Source organism: Trachurus japonicus, chromosome 23, assembly GCF_045865225.1.
Source record: "Trachurus japonicus isolate A0001 chromosome 23, Traja_1.0".
NCBI lineage: Eukaryota > Metazoa > Chordata > Actinopteri > Carangiformes > Carangidae > Trachurus > Trachurus japonicus.
The window spans coordinates 24,052,870-24,074,465 of record NC_140929.1 but is presented as its reverse complement, the minus strand read 5'-3'; the positions used below and the strand labels follow the sequence as shown (position 1 = coordinate 24,074,465).

The 21,596-nt window shown below is 41.5% G+C and overlaps 1 protein-coding gene across 20 annotated transcripts in view; it reads left to right on the top strand.

Annotated features, from left to right (window-relative positions):
• LOC146963083 (pleckstrin homology domain-containing family A member 5-like) overlaps positions 1 to 21,596 on the top strand; it is a 263,786-nt gene that overhangs the window by 189,716 nt on the left and 52,474 nt on the right. For 15 of the 20 annotated variants that reach the window (XM_085769261.1, XM_085769263.1, XM_085769251.1 and 12 more), the window contains 2 exons: positions 5,855 to 5,908; positions 20,283 to 20,466. In XM_085769261.1, coding sequence (XP_085625387.1) covers positions 5,855 to 5,908; positions 20,283 to 20,466 — 238 coding nt within the window. The remainder of the gene's footprint in view (positions 1 to 5,854; positions 5,909 to 20,282; positions 20,467 to 21,596) is intronic. The other 5 variants (XM_085769247.1, XM_085769260.1, XM_085769259.1 and 2 more) reach the window with 1 other exon arrangement.

Sequence of the window (21,596 nt, the reverse complement as noted above, 5' to 3'; positions counted from 1 at the left end):
TATTTCAATCCTCTCCTGTCTCTGAATATGCAGCAGAGATACCAAGCCTCCCATCACACACACACACACACACACATTTACACTCACCATTTTACTGCTAACAAGTTCAGTGGAGCGGCTCTCTCTGTGGCACCACCTCTCTCTCTTTCTCACACACCCACTCTCCATCGCTTTCACACACACACTATTCATCTCTCCTCCCAATTATCTCCTCTGTCACACTCCTGTTAAGTGCACTCTATACGTGTGTGTGTGTGTGTGTGTGTGCGTGCCCGTGAGTTATGTAAATGAGGTGTGCACGGCTTGTATTTTTAAACTTGTTGAGCCGAGTGGAGGTGAGAAAGTAACGGGGAAGGCAAGGTGTTTTAACTGCAGCAATGTTGCTAATGAGAGTTTCACCTTGTTCGGCACCAACTGGCAGGAAGATGATGAGCCAGAGCCAAACGCCGTCGTGTTCAAATTCGGTTGGAGTGACTCACATGCATGATGAATGTTATTAGACCTGCAGACACACAGATGCCTTGTGTTTGTGGCTGTGTTCAAAATAGAAAGCGTAATGTTTTAGTTTGGCTTAATCATCCATCTATCCACCCATCAGCTATACGGCTTAGCCTTGTAGCACCACGGGGTGGGGTGGGGTGGGGGGGCTGCAGCCAATCCCAGTTGACATAGGGAGAGGGCAGGACTTACCTGGACAGGTCGCCTGTCTGTCAGAGGGCTGATATATAGAGATTTTATAGGTAATGCAGAGTTGCCAATGGACCTACACTGTAAAAAAAAAAAAAGAACAAAAAAATAGAGAGAAGTAAATCATAATCATGAAACAGTAATGGGATCATATACATTTTTACAAGTTTTCTTGCTTGAATAAAACTTGCCAGCTCATTCTTATAGTTTTTAGCTCATTCGTTTTCATCCTTGTAAAAGGTGTGAAATTTAATTTGAGAAGTTTTGTTTTAAGTTAGTTTTTTTTTTCTCCTGTTTTTGACAAACTGTTTTTATTTAAAGCAGAAGTAAGCGGAATATTTATGTTAAGTCTTAAATAGTTCTATCTTCCGACAGCAATCACTTATATAGAGTGTTTGGTCTGAAACACGGGTCTGTCAGTCACTCTGCTCTGCTGTAAGCCGAGGAGAAAACTTTCCTTGTATCCTACAACCTTTATCCAATGAGGAGAGAGATCGGCATAAAGGGGCGGTCCTCTCTGTGTGTGCAGCCAAGGGATTTGCGTGCATGTGGTGACGTAGGGACGAGGACGGGGACTGCTAACTCCATCGGCTGACAAGAAGTCAGCCAAAACGACTTCTAAAAATTACATTTTGTTTTCATTCTACATCATTAGTCATTTTTTTACCAGACATTTTCTGGAATCCCTGCTGCCAGATTTTAATTTTTTATAGTGTAGAATGCCTGGGAGAGCACAGGGAGAACCACTACCACTGTGCCTTTCCCCAGCTTAGATCTGAAATCACTGACATGATAGACATGTTATAACTTTCTAAGGAATCGGGACTTAAACCTCCATTAGTCCACTTATAAGTTAGAACCTGTTTATTTTCTTCACTTTCCCAGCAATCCAGTCTGAGTTGTATGTACGGCACATAGGAGCTGTTGTAGCCAATACAGCAAACTTTCACTGGAGACAATTGTTTAAATCCATCAAAAGTAAAAGTGTTAAAGTTGGACGATCCACAGACAAACATCTGAACTGAGTGATGATGATTCTCATGCCAGCAAAGTCTCCACCACATGTTGTGTATGCAGCACAGTAGGTCGCTGACAAACTGCAGCCTTGCATGCAGGGAATGTCTAATGAAGCCAGACACCATGTTCATCCATATTTCGTTCATTTCACTGAGAAGTTGCTCCCGATTTCTCAGGCCGGAAAACTTCCTGACGCACATGAAGGTGATACTTGCTAATCCCGGTACATTTAAGTTGGGCTTCCTCTTTTCTCTTCCTTAAAAAGAGAAAAGAACTGATGTTATTAATGTACATTGTCCTTTTTTAAATAAATGAATAAAATACCAGACTGCAGCAGGTGCAGAGAGCCCCTCGTCCAGCCAAACGTGGCCGTGGCAACCACAGGACACAACAACAGCAATGTGCCTGTTTCATCTTTGTTTGTATTGTTTTGCTAAGAGTTCCTTGTGTCTGTCTGTCATTTGTGATGGCACAACGAAACAGTCCAACCACCTGACGCCTGCTGCTGCTGGCTCTGTGGGCACAGACCATAGGACAACTGCTCTTAAGAGACAGAGGTGTCTTTCTGGAAGGGGCCAATCGTGCGTCATTATTTATTTGTGCGCTCTGCTCACACGCTGGCTTTATTTGATTTGATACAAAGGCATCTTTGTGCCACATGAGCCTTTAAGCATCTCCACATCTTCTCCTTTCCTTCAAAAACTTTTAAATAAATCTGAAAATGAAGGAGCAAAGACTCTAAGCTGCCCTCCAGGCTCCGGACGGTTTTCAGATCCTCAGATTTCACCCGGAGCAGCGCAGAGATGGTGGATCACTCACTTATGTAACAGCTATAAAACCGCTTTGTGTCACAGTGTCAGACACAGCTGAATGTGACTGAACACTTGCACTTCTTTTGGAGAGTGTTTTTTTTGTCTTCCTGTCTGATCGCATGAAAAGAACACACACTCTCTTTTCTAGGCAGTGAATCAGTGCAGTTCAAATCACCGTGGAAACAGTTTATTTAAATGAGTTTAATTTTCATATTTTATCATTTAATTCTAATAATTAATTCACAAATGTTCCAAAGCTGAGTAGGCTACCACAACTACTGGTGTTTAGATACTTATTTTAAAGCTGCATCAGTTTGCACAGATTTGCTTCCCACCCAGTATTAAAGGGATAGTTCAATATTTTGGCAAATTCACCTATTACCTTTAATTATCGGTGCATGCTATTTTGAGATCTGCGGGGCAGAGACGCTAGCTGCTCAGCGAACACAGCAGAAGTGAACGGTACAGGTCGCCTGTCCCTCATCAAACTCATCAAATACACAATCCAACAACTCCAAAACACTCTCGTGGACAAGTTGTGACCTGCACATTCACAATACTATGAAATAATCATGTAAAATTATGTAACATTACGACACATGAAGAAAATAAACGGAACTACTTGCGCTTTTGAAAACACTCCACCCAGCAGCCGTGTAGTTCTGGCTGCATTTGCCTCAAAAACAACTCTGTCTTGTAATGTTACATTATTATCTCATAGCGTTTTGAATGTGCAGGTCACAACTTGTCCACGAGAGTGTTTTGGAGTTGTTGGATTGTGTATTTGACCTGTACCGTTCACCTCCATTGTGTTTGCTGAGCAGCTTGTGTCTCTCCCCTGCAGATCTCAAAACAACATGCACCAATAATAAAGGTAAAGGTAACAAACCAACTCCTACTATAGGGATTATGGCAGTTTTGGAAAGTGCAGAGTGGTGGTGGTATTGTGGAAGATTGTGTTTCCAAAATAAAATGTATCATACAGTATGTATTAATGTGGAAGCCCAAAGTTTATCTGCAGCAAAATTTCCACCATCTGTCATCATCAGTGCAGTATAGCCTATCATACAACTTCTGAGAAAATGACCTTAAGAGTATAAATTATTACAGCCTCACCACAAGCTCACAGTGTGGAACGTTTCTAGTCTCTAAAGGCATTGTGGGAAGTGTAGTCATCAGCCCTTTGGGTCCTCTGCTGCAGCGATGGTGATTTTTGGCCATGCTGCTGGCTCATGGGACGGCAATTAGCTGGTCCACAACTTTCTGTTATACGTCAGTTCAGTCCTTTATCCTCAAGCACCAACTTTGTCCAATACTTTTTCCAAGTGCTAATTAAAACAAAAACAGTGGCAGTTCCCGTGGCTGAGGGAAATGCCAGCAGTCGCACCAGAACAATCTTGTATTTTAATGTGGGACGAGTTTGTAAGTTGCTAATTAGCTTTATTACCATGCTATTAGTGTGGTTGTAGAAGGCTGTCTGATGAGCTTCACCTCCTAACCTTAAACTCCAGATTCATGATGTGAGATCTTGGGTAACACAGGGAAATATGGCGAGGCTGTCGCTGTGTAAGGAACAAAATAAGAAGAGAGCTTGAGTTATGAGGATAAAAGGATGAATAATTGTGATTTGAGTGGGATTTTTTTTTCACTTTCACGCCTCTTTCCCCCGGTACACTGTGTCTCAGTTTTCCTTCATCCCTCCTCAACCATCGCTTGCTTCAATTTCTCCCTATCGCAAAATTTGATTTCTCCTCCCTGCGCAGCCTGAGGCGATTTAATGGGAGTCAGCGCTTCACAGCTCTGCACCTATTCAAATGTCACTCACTGACAAGTTTAAATGAAGACATTCCTAAATCCCACATCCGGAAAGCTGGGCTTTTTTTTGCCCCTGGGGAAAGTTTCCCTCAGTTTAACTCATTAGGATGTACCGTACACTCTGCAGTTCCTGCTTTTATTAATGACTCCCTGGTTTCCCTTTCCCCCCCTATGTTGTGATGTATTGAACTCACCACTATCTTGTTCCATGCATATACCTGATGTCGTGTTAATAGCCCACTGTTCCACCACCCTAACACGTGTAGAGGCCGAGGCATCCAGCTCCTCTGACCTCGCTCTTTTCGTCTTCCTGTCATTTTCTCTCTTCCTGCTTCCGGCGTCTTGTCGCCTCACTGGTTCATTAACAGAGTCTGCTCACATATCTTCAGCTGTCTGATTGTGCAAACAACAGAAAGACAAGAAGATGGAAAAACAATCATAGCAGACAGACACGCAAGACTGACTGAAACCCTGACAGACAAAAGAGATGTGATGCTGGACGAATGGGAGACGCTGAGCGATGGCGGGCTGGCGGCTTGATCAAAGCCCTGATTGGTGGAATGAATAGTGTGGTTTTAAATTCATACAGTAATCATGAATGGTGGTAGATGGTGTTTACAAGAACAAAGAGCTTTTCTGTTTGACCACAAAAGCACATTCAAGGAAAATATATTTAAAGGGATATTTCACCCAAAATTCAAATTTCACTCATTATCTACTCACCCTCATGTCAACTAAGAGCTGTGAGAGAGTCCTCCGTTCCTTCTCTGAGTTACAGGGGGGTCCGCGCAGCAGTATTTGTCCATGTAATGGTTGTCAATGGATACCAACTTTCTTCGTCCAAAAAGACACACCAAAAAACATCCAAATACCTCCATACTGCTCGTCTGTAATGTCCCTCTTGTATTGAAGCCCCGACATGAGAAATTGTTCCGCCGGTCAGTGCAAATCACGCGAGATTTGCGCTGACACAGAAAGAGCAGTGAACCAAGACACTGGGAGCTTCCGCTACAAACAAGCTTAAAATATAGACTTATTTAATTTTTTTCGGAACAATTTCTCATGTCGGGGCTTCAATACAAGAGGGACATTACAGATGAGCACTATGGAGGTATTTGGATGTTTTTTGGTGTGTCTTTTTGGACGAAGAAAGTTGGTATCCATTGACAACCATTATATGGACAAATACTGCTGCGCAGACCCCCCCCCCCCCCCCCCCCCCGTAACTCAGAGAAGGAAAGTTCTCACAGCTCTTAGTTGACATGAGGGTGAGTAGATAATTACTGAAATTTGAATTTTGGGTGAACTATCCCTTTAATTTCTCAATTTTACCAGTGTAAGAACTACCGGTACTTCCCCTCTCTTATTATTTTACCTTATTTATGCCTTTTTTTTATCCTTAATGATATGATTTCTGTCACTGTTAATTTCATGCAGCATGACTGACTTTAATTTATGCATCCTTATTTGAGTTCTTATTATTTTTTGTCATTCTCTCTCTCCCTCCCCTGTTCTGTTTCTAGCATGAATTGTGGAAAGCTTGTTCACCCTGACAGGCCGGTAGAGGCTCCCACCAGGTAACGTTCCCTCACCTCTCTGGAGGAGCTGCTCCCGCTTCAGCTTCTTTATCAGCCCTCATGCATTAAGTACTAGTTTGCTTCTGAGTGTGGCACTGACTAAAACCAGGACGTTGTTGCATGCTGAATGTCCCGTTAGACGAGGGTATACTGTACGTTCAAGGAGTTGCTTCGTCTTGTCTCGACCTGTCAGATGAGAAGATCAGTAGTAGCAAGCATGGAAGTAAAAAGCTTTAGGTCACATCTCCTATCTCTGCTAGTAGAAAACACACCTTAAAGGACAATTCCAGGCAAATTCAACTCGGGGCTGTATTTTCCTATCACTTTAGGTCTAAAAGAAGGAATCTGAAGATTTTCAGTTTAATTGCTCCTGTTTTGCGGTAGTTGTGTGTCTGTCCCCGCATCGCCACGGCAGCAATGAATGGGAGCGGATGCAAGTTCTGCTGGTTAGACTGTTTACATCCCTCAAAGCCACAATTTTTTTCCACAGACAGCGTCAGATGGCGACTCAAACATGCACCGAGAAGTTTATTTACTTCAAGCAAGCCGACATGTTTGTAAAACTAGATCTAATTCAAAGTCTCCCGGAGTCTCGCGCGAGACCCAAGTTGACGCTCGGTGTGTTCAGGTGCAGTGGGAGCTACTGTTTGTGTCATAAACACAGGAATATCAACTCTTGACTTGCTTCAAGTAAAAAAAACTTCTTGGTACATGTTTGAGTAGCCACCTGACGCTGTCTGTGGGAAAAAAAATGTACACTTGAAGCAAGTCAAGAGTTGATATTCCTGTGTTTATGACACAAACAGGAGCTTCTGACTGCATGTGAACACACCGAGCACGGCAACTTGGGTCTCGCGCAAGACTCCGGGAGACTTTGAATTAGATCTAGTTTTACAAACATGTCAGCTTGCTTGAAGTAAATAAACTTCTGGGTGCATGTTTGAGTAGCCATCTGACGCTGTCTGTGGAAAAAAATTGCGGCTTTGAGGGATGTAAACAGCCTAAGCAGCGGAACTTGCATCCGCTCCCATTCATTGCTGCCGTGGCGATGCGGGGACAGACACAACTACCGCAAAACAGGAGCAATTAAACTGAAAATCTACAGATTCCTTCTTTTAGACCTAAAATGTTAGGAACATACACCCCCGAGTTGAATTCGCCTGGAATTGTCCTTTAACTTTATCTAGCCCCCTCTGAGACAGTGTTCCCCACTGCTGAGGAGATGTAGAGACAGAGATGCTAACCATAGAAAAGCTTCCCACTGCCCTTTTGCCAAACCAACTCATCCTTGAAACTCTTCAAACGGTTCCAGTACAACATGAGTCTCACCTTTGTCTTGCTTGTCAAATCTTGTTTTTTTAAAATGGGGATGAAATGTCCAATTGGAGGACCGGTGGGTGGTCTCTGACTTCTCACTGAGAGGTCAGTAAATCCATTTCAGTTCCGCACACCAGATAAAGCCGAAAGAATTTCAGTCCGAAACCTAACATGGACATTTCTAACGGTGCACTTTATAAAAGAAGAGGAGGAGGAGCTGGTGTGTCAAAGGTTTGTCAGTGGGGCACACCTGTAAGGTCAGGGCTTCTAAAGTCATCAGCACTTTTTCTTAGCGCTGCCAATGATTGGTTAATTACATTTGAAAGAGTCATTAGACTTGGAGTTACAGTAGGTTTGGAAAAGTTTCACCCTCCATCCAGTAAATGATACTGATCTTCTCATGTGACTCTAAAATAGCAAATGAGCTATTTCAGAACAATATGGTGGAAAAACCGTCTTCCCAGGTAAGTCAGTTTAAAGGGATAGTAGCATTTTTTTTAAAGTGGGGTTGTATGATCTACAAATAGCCCCTAAGTACTTAAGCCAGCCCATAGCCCTGCCCAGATATTTACAACATACATTGTTGTGAATGGACCCAAAGAAACGGCCTATTTTCGTGGCCTAAAAGAGGTTTTACCTGAAACTTTTTTCCTGCACTTTGAAGGGCTGGAAAAAATTCTATTATAGCGAACAATGGAACTGTGTATTTTTTTTCACGTAAAACCTCTTTTAGGCCGCGAAAATAGGCCGTTTCTTTGGGTCCATTCACAACAATGTATGTTGTAAATCTCTGGGCAGGGCTATGGGCTGGCGTTGCTAACGGGAGGAGTGCAGAGAGTCTTCTACTGCAATTAAAGTACTTAGGGGCTATTTGTAGATCATATAACCCCACTTTTAAAAAATGCTACTATCCCTTTAACAAGTTTAACAAATAATATTTATCTCCAACATCAGGATGCGCCTTCCAGCTTTGACTTCAGCTCTGATTCTCTTTAATCCCCCGGTTCCATCCTGTTTCTGCCTCTTGCTGACACTAACTTTACTTCAGACTGTACGTTTCCTGATATGCTGCTGTGCAGCACTAATGCTCAAATGATTGTGTATGATTAATGTGTCTCCAGTATACAGCAGGGAAAGTTAAGATTCACTCTGAATGAATTAACCTTCTGTGTGACTTCTTGACGACTAACTTTCCCATTTCTTGCATTACCTGCCTTTAACTGTCTCTGCCACTGCGCCGAATGATGACAGGTGTTTAAAAGTACGGCTCCGGTTCTCTCTGTCTCGTATCGAGCTGTGACTCATTGATCCAATCCAGTCTGATATAAAAATAACAAAAAAGAACCACTATCATTAGAGGGAAACAGACCTTAAAGGACTTTCACAGCAAAGACAAACATGATTCAGCGTAGGAATTTACTCCAGTGGACAGTATCTCTGTTCCAGATTTGTGATTCTCTTTTTTCCAATAAATTTCACACAGTGATACACAGTTTAATAAAGTGGTTTTGTTTACCTCTGCTGCAGAAAGCACCAGACCTTTCCATTAGAGACAGGCCTGTATTTTTTATCCGTTAGTTCTACGACTATATTTTATTATTTTATCGCTGAAAGCCTCTTTACTGCTCTACTACAGGTTTTATTTTGCTGCGGATTCTTTTTGCATACTCAACATTTTCTTTTGTTTTTCTTGTTTTCTTGATAAATTCAATTTAAGATCCATTTCTGTGAGAATAATTGGCTCATTATTTCTGGGCATTGCAGAATTTAACATTGCAATACACTCCTGCCCGGATATTGTGATATATGATATTATCAGTAGGCCTATATGTTTTTTTTTTGTAAAATATGATTATATTATTGTATTTTAAATTTTCAGTTGAGAAAATTACATTTTATAAGTTGTATTTGTCACATACCTAGGTACATAAATAAGAATAAGTATAAGAAAATAAGTAAATAAGAAAACTTTTTCCAACTTTTTTAATGATATCAAAACAAAAACAATATTATGGAAAGTAGCACGTACAGCTGGAAATATCGATAACCAATATTATCACAAATCAGCCCGAGACTAATTAATTCCAGTCACTTGTTTCTCGTTCTTAATCCAGCATCAATGAAACTCAACACTTTGTACACTGATGTTTCTCAGCTCTAGTTTGAGTTTAATTCAATTCTCTTTGAGTGAACCCAAAAAGCAAGATATGAAAAAGTGCATATTTGAAAAGGAGCTGAGTCATCATTAAAAAACATTCTCATTCAGAGCAAATAAACAGTGGTGCTCACAGTGCAGGGGGAAGCCAAACTGCAAACAAATAGATCAGGGGGAAAACTCTCTCAGAGCAACGGCCCATAACACACAGACCGGTTCCATCAGCAAGTCACTGAAGTTGGAATAAACAGACCGGCAGAAGGGAAGGGTTGATGGAGGAAAGGTTAATAAAGGCTCAGATAACTGTGCGACTGAAAGATGAAAAGGCCGACGATATGAGACAGTGGGAAGGACTGTAAAGACGAGAGAGAGAGAGGGAGAAACAGATTGGCTGTCGATCGGTGGGCGACCGTGTTAGTCACCCTTCTTTAGATGTGGAGCTCTTGTTACCAGCGGCGACTGAAGTCCTCCTCGCTCACTCGCAGCCAATCGGTCAGTCGCTCAGCGTCGCTGACGGAGCCGTGAAGTGGGAGCGATCTCCGAACGTCTTCCTCTGTCCACAGTGTGTCTGTCTCCGCGGGCTAAACCCCCTCACACACACTCAGAACTCAGCTCATAATGTGAGAGTTGCTGACTCAGCTCAGATTTTTTTTTCTTTTTCATAATGAATTTATTCTGACTCTGAATCCTAGAGCTCATCCAGTTTTTATCAGTGCCAGGCTGCTGAGAACAGACAGGTCAATAGGAATCTACAGTGTGGGTGTCTCTGAGATTCAAACACACAGCAGTGTGGCAGTGTGGACACACACTTTCCAACGCAGGATCGTACCCTGCAGGAAAAATACCAGCTGGCTCATTGGTAATTTTTTCTCATGTTTGCTCTGTAGTAAGTCTCCTCTGTCATGTCCATTAATAAATCCAACAGAAACGCACCAACATTCATTTGGAGCTGAGTGTTTTGTCATAAACCCAGCATCTGCTCTCCCTCTGGCTTCAGGCTGGCAGAGACCAAATTATATAGATGTTTGAGGTTGTTCAACAGTGTCTAGATTTCATAGTCTGCTTGGTACCAGTCTGTTTGGTATGTGCACATTGGTCTTCTGACTGACACAAAAACAGATTGAACAGTTTGGCAAACTGGAAAACCAAAACATTTGGGTAAAGGTGGCTAAAAAACTATGTCAGTCCACCTAGAGCTGCAGCGATTCTATGTAGGTTTGTGACTTAGGGTTGGTTTTCCTGAGTGTGCAAAAGCACATATTCAGACAGTCAAGTATGAGATGAAAAAATGCATCTCATGCCCTCTTGAATGGCACCTAACCTGACAGCCAGTAAAAGTATGACATCATGTGTCAGTGCCCCATAAAACCTTTACAAATCACAGCTGTAATTACTGTTCAGGAGTCAGTGCACTGCTTTGATCCTAAACATGTGTCATTTTCTGAGATCTGGCTGAAAAGTGCTGATGCTGTCATTTTTCTTGGCAGGACGGTCTCAGTGCTGAGCAGTTAATGTTGTGTTCAGGGACTGAAACAGAAAGTCAGGCTGGGAATTCTCCCCCATCCCAGGCCGCTGTCACACAGAACTGATTCTGTAGGAAAGTGGTGGCATAGAAATGATGTCAGTAAGTTAACAGGCCATCAAGTCAAGGCCTCTCTCTCTCTAGGAACAACGGGAGGAAACGTGACTGCTTTCTGCTCACAACTTCTCACTTTTCAGACAATGAAATAAAATCAATTGTTCCAGTTCTATTGGCCACCACTGAGCTGGTAGCAGCGCTGCGTTCAGCAACAAAGCTGCTGTTCAGTTAGGAAGCCGTCGTGCACAGGTGAGGCGCAGTCTGGCCCAGGTGTGAGGTCGTTCCACTCCTTCTTCCTCACAGTGTTCTCATTGATCAAATCAACTCAGGCCACTGGGAAATACCCCCCTGCTCCTGATTGGCTCTCCGCTGCTGGTTGTGTGGATCAGATCTGAAAATGCTGACTGGACATTAACATATTAAGGGGGAAAAAAAGCTTTAAAATGTCCAAAACTGCTGAGTGAAAGGAAACCGGCCTTGTTGTAAATGTGTCGCCCCAGACAGCTTGTTATGTTCTGATTTTAGAGATTTAACCTCTCTGGTGTTGTTCACTGTCATTTAGTTCACATTGAGAGTTATTGGCACAGTGAAGGCCGAGCCAAAGTGTATTTAATGAGCAAATTCTACAAAGTCCTGCTTTTGGTGTTAGAAGGCAGAAGTGCTTATCAGCCAGGCTGGAGGGCAAACCTTGAGGGTATTTATGGTGTTTTACTCCAGTGACAGATTTGTGTATGTGGAAACAGTGAGTCATGCACACTACTACAGTACACACTGTGCAATTGTGAGATTGTCAGTTTTGGGAAAAGGTGTAAAAATTGTGAGAAGTTCTGACAGGAGACAGGTGTAACAGGATGCTGTTCACTTTGTGTGAAGCCTACTGACGCCTGCACAGCGTGTGAATGACCTCACAGAGATTTAATGCAACGGGACGAGACGGTAGAAAACCTTTTTGATTTACGCCAGGTCTGCTTGGCTGTTTTTACTTTGAACTCGTAAGCATCCTATTCCCAGGACGGGGGAGGATTTTCTCAGACAAACAGCCTAAAGACATGTTCCTCGAGGTGTTTATGTGTAGATGTATGAGCAGGGAAAATTCAGTTTGATGTCGACGTTTTTTTTGAAGTTCCCTGTGAAGTTTCCCGAATCAAAAGAGAACCAGAGCCATAATTAGAACAACAGACCTGCCTGTAGCTTCTGGGGAACCAGGAATACCGCCTCAAGTCTCTAAACTGCTCTAAAAGGCATAATTAATCATCAATCCAATTCACCACTGCAGCTCCCTTAACTAATACCAGTCATTTACCCCCTTATTAAGAGCTCGGTATTAAATGTGACAAGCCAACTTCATTTAAGTGCCTTAACTGCTCTGCAGAATCTCCTTTGAAATATTCATGACATTAAGAGCTCTGATATCCTGCACCGCAGAGGCCTCTGATTGGTTAAAACCGTGACACATATATCTGCACATCAAGTTGTGATGTTGTTATAAAACCCGATTATCAATCAAGAAATTGATGTTTCTGTAATATGTGCGGATTTAGTAGATGTGTGATGAGCACAGTTGGGGATATTTTTTTTTTTTTTACCATATTGCTGCAGGGGACTGGATGTAGCTGTACACCAAATGAGATGATATGAGCTGTCAGTGTGGAATATAGAGGAGCTGCTAATCAGCTGCAAGGCACTTAAAGGGATAGTTCACCCAAAATTCAAATTTCAGTCATTATCTACTCACCCTCATGTCAACTAAGAGCTGTGAGAATTTTCTGAGTCCTCCGTTCCTTCTCTGAGTTACGGGGGGGTCCGTGCAGCAGTATTTGTCCATATAATGATTGTCAATGGATACCAACTTTCTTCATCCAAAAAGACACACCAAAAAACATCCAAATACCTCCATACTGCTCGTCTGTAATGTCCCTCTGGTATTGAAGCCCGGACATGAGAAATTGTTCTGAAAAGTCTATATTTTGAGCTTGTTTGTAGCGGAAGCTCCCAGTGTCTCGGTTCACTGCTCATCCTGACCGGCGGAACAATTTCTCATGGCAGGGCTTCAATACAAGACGGACATTACACACGAGCAGTATGGAGGTATTTGGATGTTTTTTGGTGTGTCTTTTTGGACGAAGAAAGTTGGTATCCATTGACAACCATTATATGGACAAATACTGCTACGCGGACCCCCCCCCCCGTAACTCAGAGAAGGAACGGAGGACTCAGAAAATTCTCACAGCTCTTAGTCAACATGAGGGGAGTAGATAATGAGTGAAATTTGAATTTTGGGTGAACTATCCCTTTAAGACTTTCCCTGTCAATGGAAGTAGGTACACTGGGATGGCCTGTGTTTATTATAGAGGCTGGGAGAGATACAGAGTGGAGCAGTGAGACAGGGAGTGGAAAGTGCTGGAGGAAAGATAAAGGCATCCATTTTTCAGCCGGGGGGCTGTTACTGCTGCTAGCTAGCTAGCTATCTGATCTGCAGTGTGGAGCGATGGCAAGCAGTACACCTGAGAGACAAACTGATGGTTTTATCTGAGCCGTCAGCTGGTGGATCTGAAGAACCAGGGGGGGGGGGGGGGGGCCCACTCGGGTCCAGGTGTGTTCTCAGGTCTCAGAGTTTGGCCAGGAAAGTTTTCTCTCTAAATGAGATCAGTTGGACTTCTGATGAGTTCCAGGACAAAAGCAAACTTTTAACCTGACACCCCCCATCCCCCACCCCCAAACTAATGGCGTGGGCACTGAACTCAAAGTCACATGGCGTGTCTTGTTACTTTTGATCATGGTGGTGTACGTGAGCCATTATAGCATATTTGATAAGTTTCACCTCCAAGAGTCCACACAGGGGAGGGGCTGTTATCTGGGAATCAAAGGACTCGTCCTGAGCTGGCTGTGAAAGTCTGGACAAGAGTTGTTGAGTTCTCTGGCCCACACTGGGCAACAACAGCATCTGTCTCAGCAGGGCAGCAGTTGAAGAATACCAACACATTAAAGGAAGAGTTATGTTGAGTTGGGGTGTCATATAGCTCAGTGGTTTGAGCAGGCGCACCCATATAATACAGAGGGTATAGTCTTCACAGCAGCGGCCCTGGTTCGATTCCACCCTGCAGCCCTTTGCTGCATGTCATTCCCCCTCTACGTTTCCCCATTTCTGGTCTCCCTCCAACTGTCCTGTCCATTAAAGGCATAACAAAGCCCCAAATGTGTATATATGGGTGTATATATTAGGGATGGCTCGATACAACTTTTTCATGTCTGATACCAATATTGCAACTTCTAATTTGTATAGATGTACTTTGCTTAATAGGGACATCTAAAAACACCATGTTCAAACTGTGCAACAAATATTCTGCTCCCCTAAAGGAAGAAATAAAATAAATAATAATTCTTGTGCGCAAAGTAATTCCACACAGCCGACATGATAAAATCGCTGCATGCTTACACATGCTGCAGCGGCTGCATCTCTGCTTACGGCACGCCGTGCAACAGCTGTTGCTGAGGCCATAGTGTCCTACGGCATGTCACAGAAATTGAAGTTGAGCATTTGGGCTTAGGTATCGGATCGGACGGGCTATAGTTGTTTTTTCCGATGGTTGATTCTGAAATTTTGACAAATATCGGACCGATGCCGATCCTGAGTATCGTATCGATTTATAGATATAAATATATAGATTAGTATGTCTGTGTGTATATATGTATATCTTTTTTGGTAACGCTTTATATTAAGGTCCTTGTAATAAGCATTAGTTAATAGGTAATAAGGCTCTTATAAGTGATTACAAGATGCTTATTAACATTATTATGCATTCATAAGACTATATATGTATTAATAGACTCATAATAATATAGTTAATAGCAGACTATAATTGATTTATAATAACTTATAATAAACTTAGTTAACTGTTTGTTGATGCTTATGAACATTAATAAGATCCTTATGAGTATCTTATAATTGTTCATAATAACATTACAAACACATATATTGACTCAACTAGCCCAATCATTATGTCTTTGTTATGCCTTTATTAATCCTAAGGTATGTGTAATAAGCGTTAGTTAATAGGTAATAAGGCTCTTATAAGTGCTTACAAGTATTAATAGTCTCATTATAATATAGTTAATAGCAGACTATAAGAGATTTATAATAACTTATAAGAAACTTGTTAACTGTTTGTTGATGCTTAAGAACATTAATAAAATCTTCATGAGTATCTTATAATTGTTCATAATAACATTACAAACACATTGAGTGTAGCCCAACCATGATGTCTTTGTCATGCCTTTATTAATCTTTTTTGTTTGATTTATTAACATTAATATATACTTTATTGCTCATCTATTATAAATTAACTATGCACTTGTTAACAGTTAACTATGCTTTTTGCAGGTACTGGATCTAAAGCGAGAACAATGTCTTATTAATGCTGATAAATCTTTTATTGTGCATTATTATGCCCTTATTATCAGTTAACTATGCACTTGTTAACAGTTAACTGTGCTTTTTGCAGGTACTGGATCTAAAGCGAGAACAATGTCTTATTAAGGCTGATAAATATTTTTATTGTGCATTATTATGCCCTTATTATCAGTTAACTATGCACTTGTTAACAGTTAACTATGCTTTTTGCAGGTACTGGATCTAAAGCGAGAACAATGCCTTATTAAGTCTAATAAATCTTTTGTAATGCATTCATTAATGGTTAACAATGATTTTCACAACTTCCACATCTGTAATGAACAATACATGTGGTCAAGGTTGATGAAATGTAAAGAAAAGATTGCATAGTAATACAAATGTTTCAACAGTGAAGCCCAACATTGTTTTATTCATTGCTGTCAAGTAAAGAGACATTTTACTGAAAATGTATAAAAATCTAAATCACCTAAAACAGGTAGAAAGCACCTTTAAAACATTTAGGCATATTATACAAATAATTTAACTCAAAAAAGTGCAATTTTGCAAAGTGCAACATGATTTTTATACTTAAAATGTATAAAAATAACCTAAAACAGGTCTTTGAAAAAAAAGTACACTTTTATTTTTTTTAATTTTTAATTCCATTGAACATTTAACGCAGCTGCTCTTTTGCACTCTTGTTTGCATCAAAAGCAATTCCCTCTTCCTCTTCTTCTTGCCATCATCTGAGGTTGAGGAGCTTGAGGAGTCTGAGGAGGGGTCGGGAGAGAATGAGAATAGAGGAAATTTACATCTGAGTTTTCATAATGACATTTTTTTTAATGAAAAACATAAAAAACAAAAGTCTCGATATATCCTGCAATAACACTTTACAGTTTAATTTTCAAGCATTTTAAATAGAGTCTTAATGTAGCACATTTCATTAAACTCAAACTCAAACTCAAATGACTGTGCTGAATGTACACAGCAGTAAGTAGGCTATCATGTACAGAAAAGTGTCAAGAACATATCAGACGGTGCACAACGAAAGAGAGAAGTTATATATTTCGACAATGTACATTGTATGTATATAAGCCTAGCTGGAGACAAAATAAACTACATTTTAATATAAAAACGTTCTCACTGATACACAGAGAAGCGCTTCCGTAGGGCAGCAACAGTCAGGAGGCGGCTAGGTCTACACTAGCTTCGGCTAACGTTAGCTATGCATGTTTGAGTTTGTACTAACTAGTTAGCAGCAGTTAAACTTACCAGAAGAGTCATCCTCCGTCTCACAACGCTTCCTCTTGTCAGCTGCTTCTTTTCGAGGCCCAGAATGGGTTTGAATTCTACTCGGGGGCAAAAATGTTGGGCAACTACCTCCATTTTACACATGGGCATGTGTTAAGCTATCAGCTGCTAGCTTAAACCGGAACTTCCGGTTTTGCTGTTTGCCTTCAAAATAAAAGCGAAAGGGTAAAATGTTTCAAGTGAGAAGAAACTCTACAAGTCTGCTCTTCTCCTCCGACGCACCTTTCTGAAAACCAAAATCAAATGCATAATAAAAGATTTATCAGCCTTAATAAGACATTGTTCTCGCTTTAGATCCAGTACCTGCAAAAAGCACAGTTTACTGTAAACAAGTAAACTTATAATACGTAGATGAGCAATAAAGTATAATGTTAATAAATCAAACAAAAAAAAGATTAATAAAGGCATGACAAAGACATCATGGTTGGGTTAGATTGATACTCATGAAGATTTTATTAATGTTCTTAAGCATCAACAGTTAAAAAGTTTCTTATAAGTTATTATAAATCTCTTATAGTCTGCTATTAACTATATTATAATGAGACTATTAATACTTGTTAGCACTTATAAGAGCCTTATTACCTATTAACTAACGCTTATTACACAGACCTTAAGATTAATAAAGACATAATGATTGGGCTAGTTGAGTCAATATATGTGTTTGTAATGTTATTATGAACAATTATAAGATACTCATAAGGATTTTATTAATGTTCATAAGCATCAACAAACAGTTAACTAAGTTTATTATAAGTTATTATAAATCTCTTATAGTCTGCTATTAACTATATTATAATGAGTCTATTAATACATATATAGTCTTATAAATGCATAATAATGTTAATAAGCATCTTGTAATCACTTATAAGGGCCTTATTACCTATTAACTAATGCTTATTACAAGGACCTTAATATAAAGCGTTACCTCTTTTTTTAAGTATTTTTGCGGCATGTTTGCTTTATTTGAAAGGACCGTTGAGAGAGACAGGAAATGGGGAGGCAGAGAGAGGGGAAATGACATGCAGCAAAGGGCCACCAGTGGAATCAAATCTGCTGCAAGGGCTGTAGCCTCTGCATATGGGGCACCTGCTCAACCCAGTGAGGTATGCAGCACCCCAAAATGATAGTATTTAGATCTTAATGGACACCTGATGTATGTCAGACTCCTTTTAGCTCTTTAACAGCCAGTCATCAGCTCTGTTTACACACCAGCTGGACAGGAAGGTACAGGTGGACACAACAATCCAACAGCAGAACAGCCTGAGCTGAAAGAGGCAAGGACTGTGGAGTTTGTGACAAATCTGATAACCTCTTCTGAAAAGTAATAAAAAGCAATAATATCAACATGGATCTCAGTGAATACAAACCGGCCTTCACACAGTTTTTCTTGTAAAAATGTGTTTGTTCTCACTCTGGGTTTCACAGGCGTGCTTTGCTTATATTCTGCTGACCTTGGCAGCAGAGATAAAGCCGTCAACTTGCGCAGTGTTTTTAATCAAGACTCCGGGACCTTGAACCTTCTTTTTCTCACATTAGCTATTGTCCTTCTGTTGGGGCAAAAAAAAAACTTTGAGCTGGTTCAATTTGTCAGGCCCAAGTTGGCAGGCCATTTAAATTGGTGGAACGCGGAGGCGTATATCAGAGGCGACACCTGGAGAATAATAGCTGTGATTCATACAACCGGCTCTCTTCACTCCGTCTCGCGCTCTCACTTTCTTTATCTCGGTTTCTCCGGCTCTCCTCTCTGCTCGCGCTCCTCCCAGCCGCTCCCCCCTTCATCCTCCCTCTCTTTAATGGCCCAAACAGAGACATTGTGTCATTAAGAGAGCGAAGGCAGGGTCTGCCTGATGAGAAACGTGGGGGCTGAGGCTGATTAGCTGGATGGAGTTGGAGATTAGCAACCTCTGTGTCATTTTGGTAAAAAAAACTAGTCACAATGCAATCACACACAAACACTAACACATACACACAGCCACCTACGATGAACTCATTTACCCAGGAACGCATTTGTGCCCACCACCTTTGTATTTCAGTCACAATCAATGACTTTGTTTGCAGCCTAAATGTGGCTCCTGTTCGGAAAGTGAAAATATTTCAGTTTCCGCCCAGCCATTTTCTGCCTTTTATCTAAAATCCCAGCGCTGGGACAGTTTTGTAGCTGAACTCATCTGCAAAAAAGGACACATCCATATCCGAGGTCGCAAAACTGGACTCCATCCATCCCCCTCCGACCGGCCTTTGAGGTTCTGTCCATGAAAATCACAAATAGAAAAAGTGACCAAGCAGAAGCCCAACACCACAGAGGACGTGTTTGACTTCCTGAGACACATTATAAGCTCCAGGTCTACAAAGCAAAACGTGTCCTGGTTCAGGGGCTGGATCCTTCAGAGGCTGCAGTTGAACACCGATTGCGTCATAGTGGCGTGACTATAGGTTCCAATTGGTGGATTCCTCCTAACTTTACCTATCCCAGGATTCATTGCACGCTGGTAATGGAAGCAAACCTGCGACAGAGCCCAAGCATTCAGCTGAATGGAACATTCATGGTTGCTTTAAAATCTCAAGTTGGGGCGTTGTGTGGGACAGTGGGTTGAGCAGGCGCCCCATATGCAGAGGCTGTAGTCCTCACTGCCCTTTACTGCATGTCATCCCCCCTCTCTCTGCCTCCCCATTTCCTGTCTCTCTCAACTATGCTATCAAATAAAGGCAAAAAAAAAAAGAAAATCCCTTAAATTTGGTAAAAAGAAAAAGTTACATATTGTAAATGTTGCAAGGTGATGTAAACCAGAACTCCTCCATAGGTTTAACATCACATTTGGGTTCAGTCTTCACAGTCCACAAAGACCTTTTATATCTTCTGACAATCAGCAGCCGCTCATCTTAAAGGGATAGTTCAACATTATGGCAAATTGGCCCATTGCCATAATCCCTATAGTCATAGCAGTAGGTTTGTTACCTTTAATTGTCGGTGCAAGCTGTTTTTAGAACGGTGGAGCAGAGCCGCAAGCTGCTCAGAGCTACGCTACGGAGGCTAATGGAATTTCTTGGTTTCCCTCATCAAACTCATCAAATACACAATCCAACAACTCCAAAACGCTCTGGTGGACAAGTTGTGACCCCACGCTATGAGATAATAACAGAACGTTATCTGATGTAGTTGTTTTAGAGGTAAATTCATGCGAAACCGCTGTTTTTCGTCAAGCAGTCTCTGTATTTACCTCGAAAACAATTCTGTCTTGTAACGTTCTGTTATTATCTCATAGCGTGGTGAATGTGCAGGTCACAACTTGTCCACCAGAGCGTTTTGGAGTTGTTGGATTGTGTATTTGATGAGTTTGATGAGGGAAATCAAGAAATCCCATTAGCCTCTGTAGCGTAGTTCTAAGCAGCTCGCGGCTCTGCTTCGCCGTTCTAAAAATAGCTTGCACCGACAGTTAAAGGTAATTATGGCAATGGGCCAATTTGCAATGGGCCAATTTGCCAAAATGTTAACCTATCTCTTTAAAGTTGGAGTCATACTCATCTCCTGTGTGTTGCATGACGCTGCATCATCTACATATGAAGCTCAAAGGTCTGACTCCCTCTTTCTCTTTGCCTCTCTATGTCTCTCGCCCTGTGGCAGGCCGGCTCCCAAGGCTTCGTCAGAGCAGGGCGGCAGCAGCAGCACTGACAAGAAGGAACGTCCCATGAGCACCATGAGCGAGGCCTCAAACTACACGGGCGGCTCCGACTACAGCACCTTCCCCGGCAGCCCGGCCACCACCGTCACCACGGGCACCACCACCACCTCCACCTCCTCCACACGGGTCAGTCTCCATCCACGTAACGCTGATGTGTTCAAAACAAAGCTCTGAAGAGATGAGAAACTTAATCACTGCTCTAAATCAGGGTGCAGGATAATTAAAGTGATCCGTGTGGTGGTCATGACCTCATTCTTATACAATAAAGTTCCATTTACATAACATCTTCAGCAGATAGTGGTAAGGAGGACAAGGCTGGCATTAGGAAGGAGGAAAGGGTGGACAGATAGGGTTGACAAAACACATGGGGACAATTGTTTGTTTCTGTGACTATGTTTATTATTTTAAAAGAATAGTTCACCCAAAATTCAAATTGCTCTCATTATCTACTCACCCTCATGTCGACTAAGGGCTGGGAGAAGTTTCAGAGTTATCCGTGGCTTCTCTGAGTTACAGGGGGTCATGTCCATATAACGGTTGCAAATGGATACCAACTGTCTTCGTAACAAGACACACCAAAAAACATCCAAATACCTCCATGCTGCTCGTATGTAATGTCCATCTTGTATTGAAGCCCCGAAATGCGAAATTGTTCCGAAAAAAATTAAATAAGCCTAAATTTTCAAGCTTGTTTGTAATGGAAGCTCCTCTTCCTGGTCCGTCCAAATCTCGCGAGATTTGCGCCAGCGTCGGTGTGATTACTGACGCCGGCGCAAATCGCGCGAGATTTGGACGCATTTCGGGGCAGAGTAGATAATGAGTGAAATTTCAATTTTGAGTGAACTATTCCTTTAAATGGAAAATGCTGATTTGGTATGCTCCCACTGGTTTTTCATCAGAGGGTCAAACAACGTATATTGTTGTTTAGACTGCTTACTTGAAGTACAATGATGTTGATGTGACATTGTTATTTATTTTTTATTTTTTGTTAAATCTACAGAACAGTAAGAGCAAGTTCGATGTGTGTCCAACACCCACCTGTTATTTTTACCTCCAGTCAACCCACATTGACAACATGCACTATGTTGGATGCACTTTTTGTTTTGCATCATCTTCTTTAGGCTGTCTGTCTTAAAGTCGGATCATTTAAATGCAGCACACCCCGGCTGCTTAATTTGACACGTGTAGCAGATAAGAGAAGTTAAATGATGTGCCAGATGTGATATAATTATTGATGCAGTGGGGGTGTGGTTGGA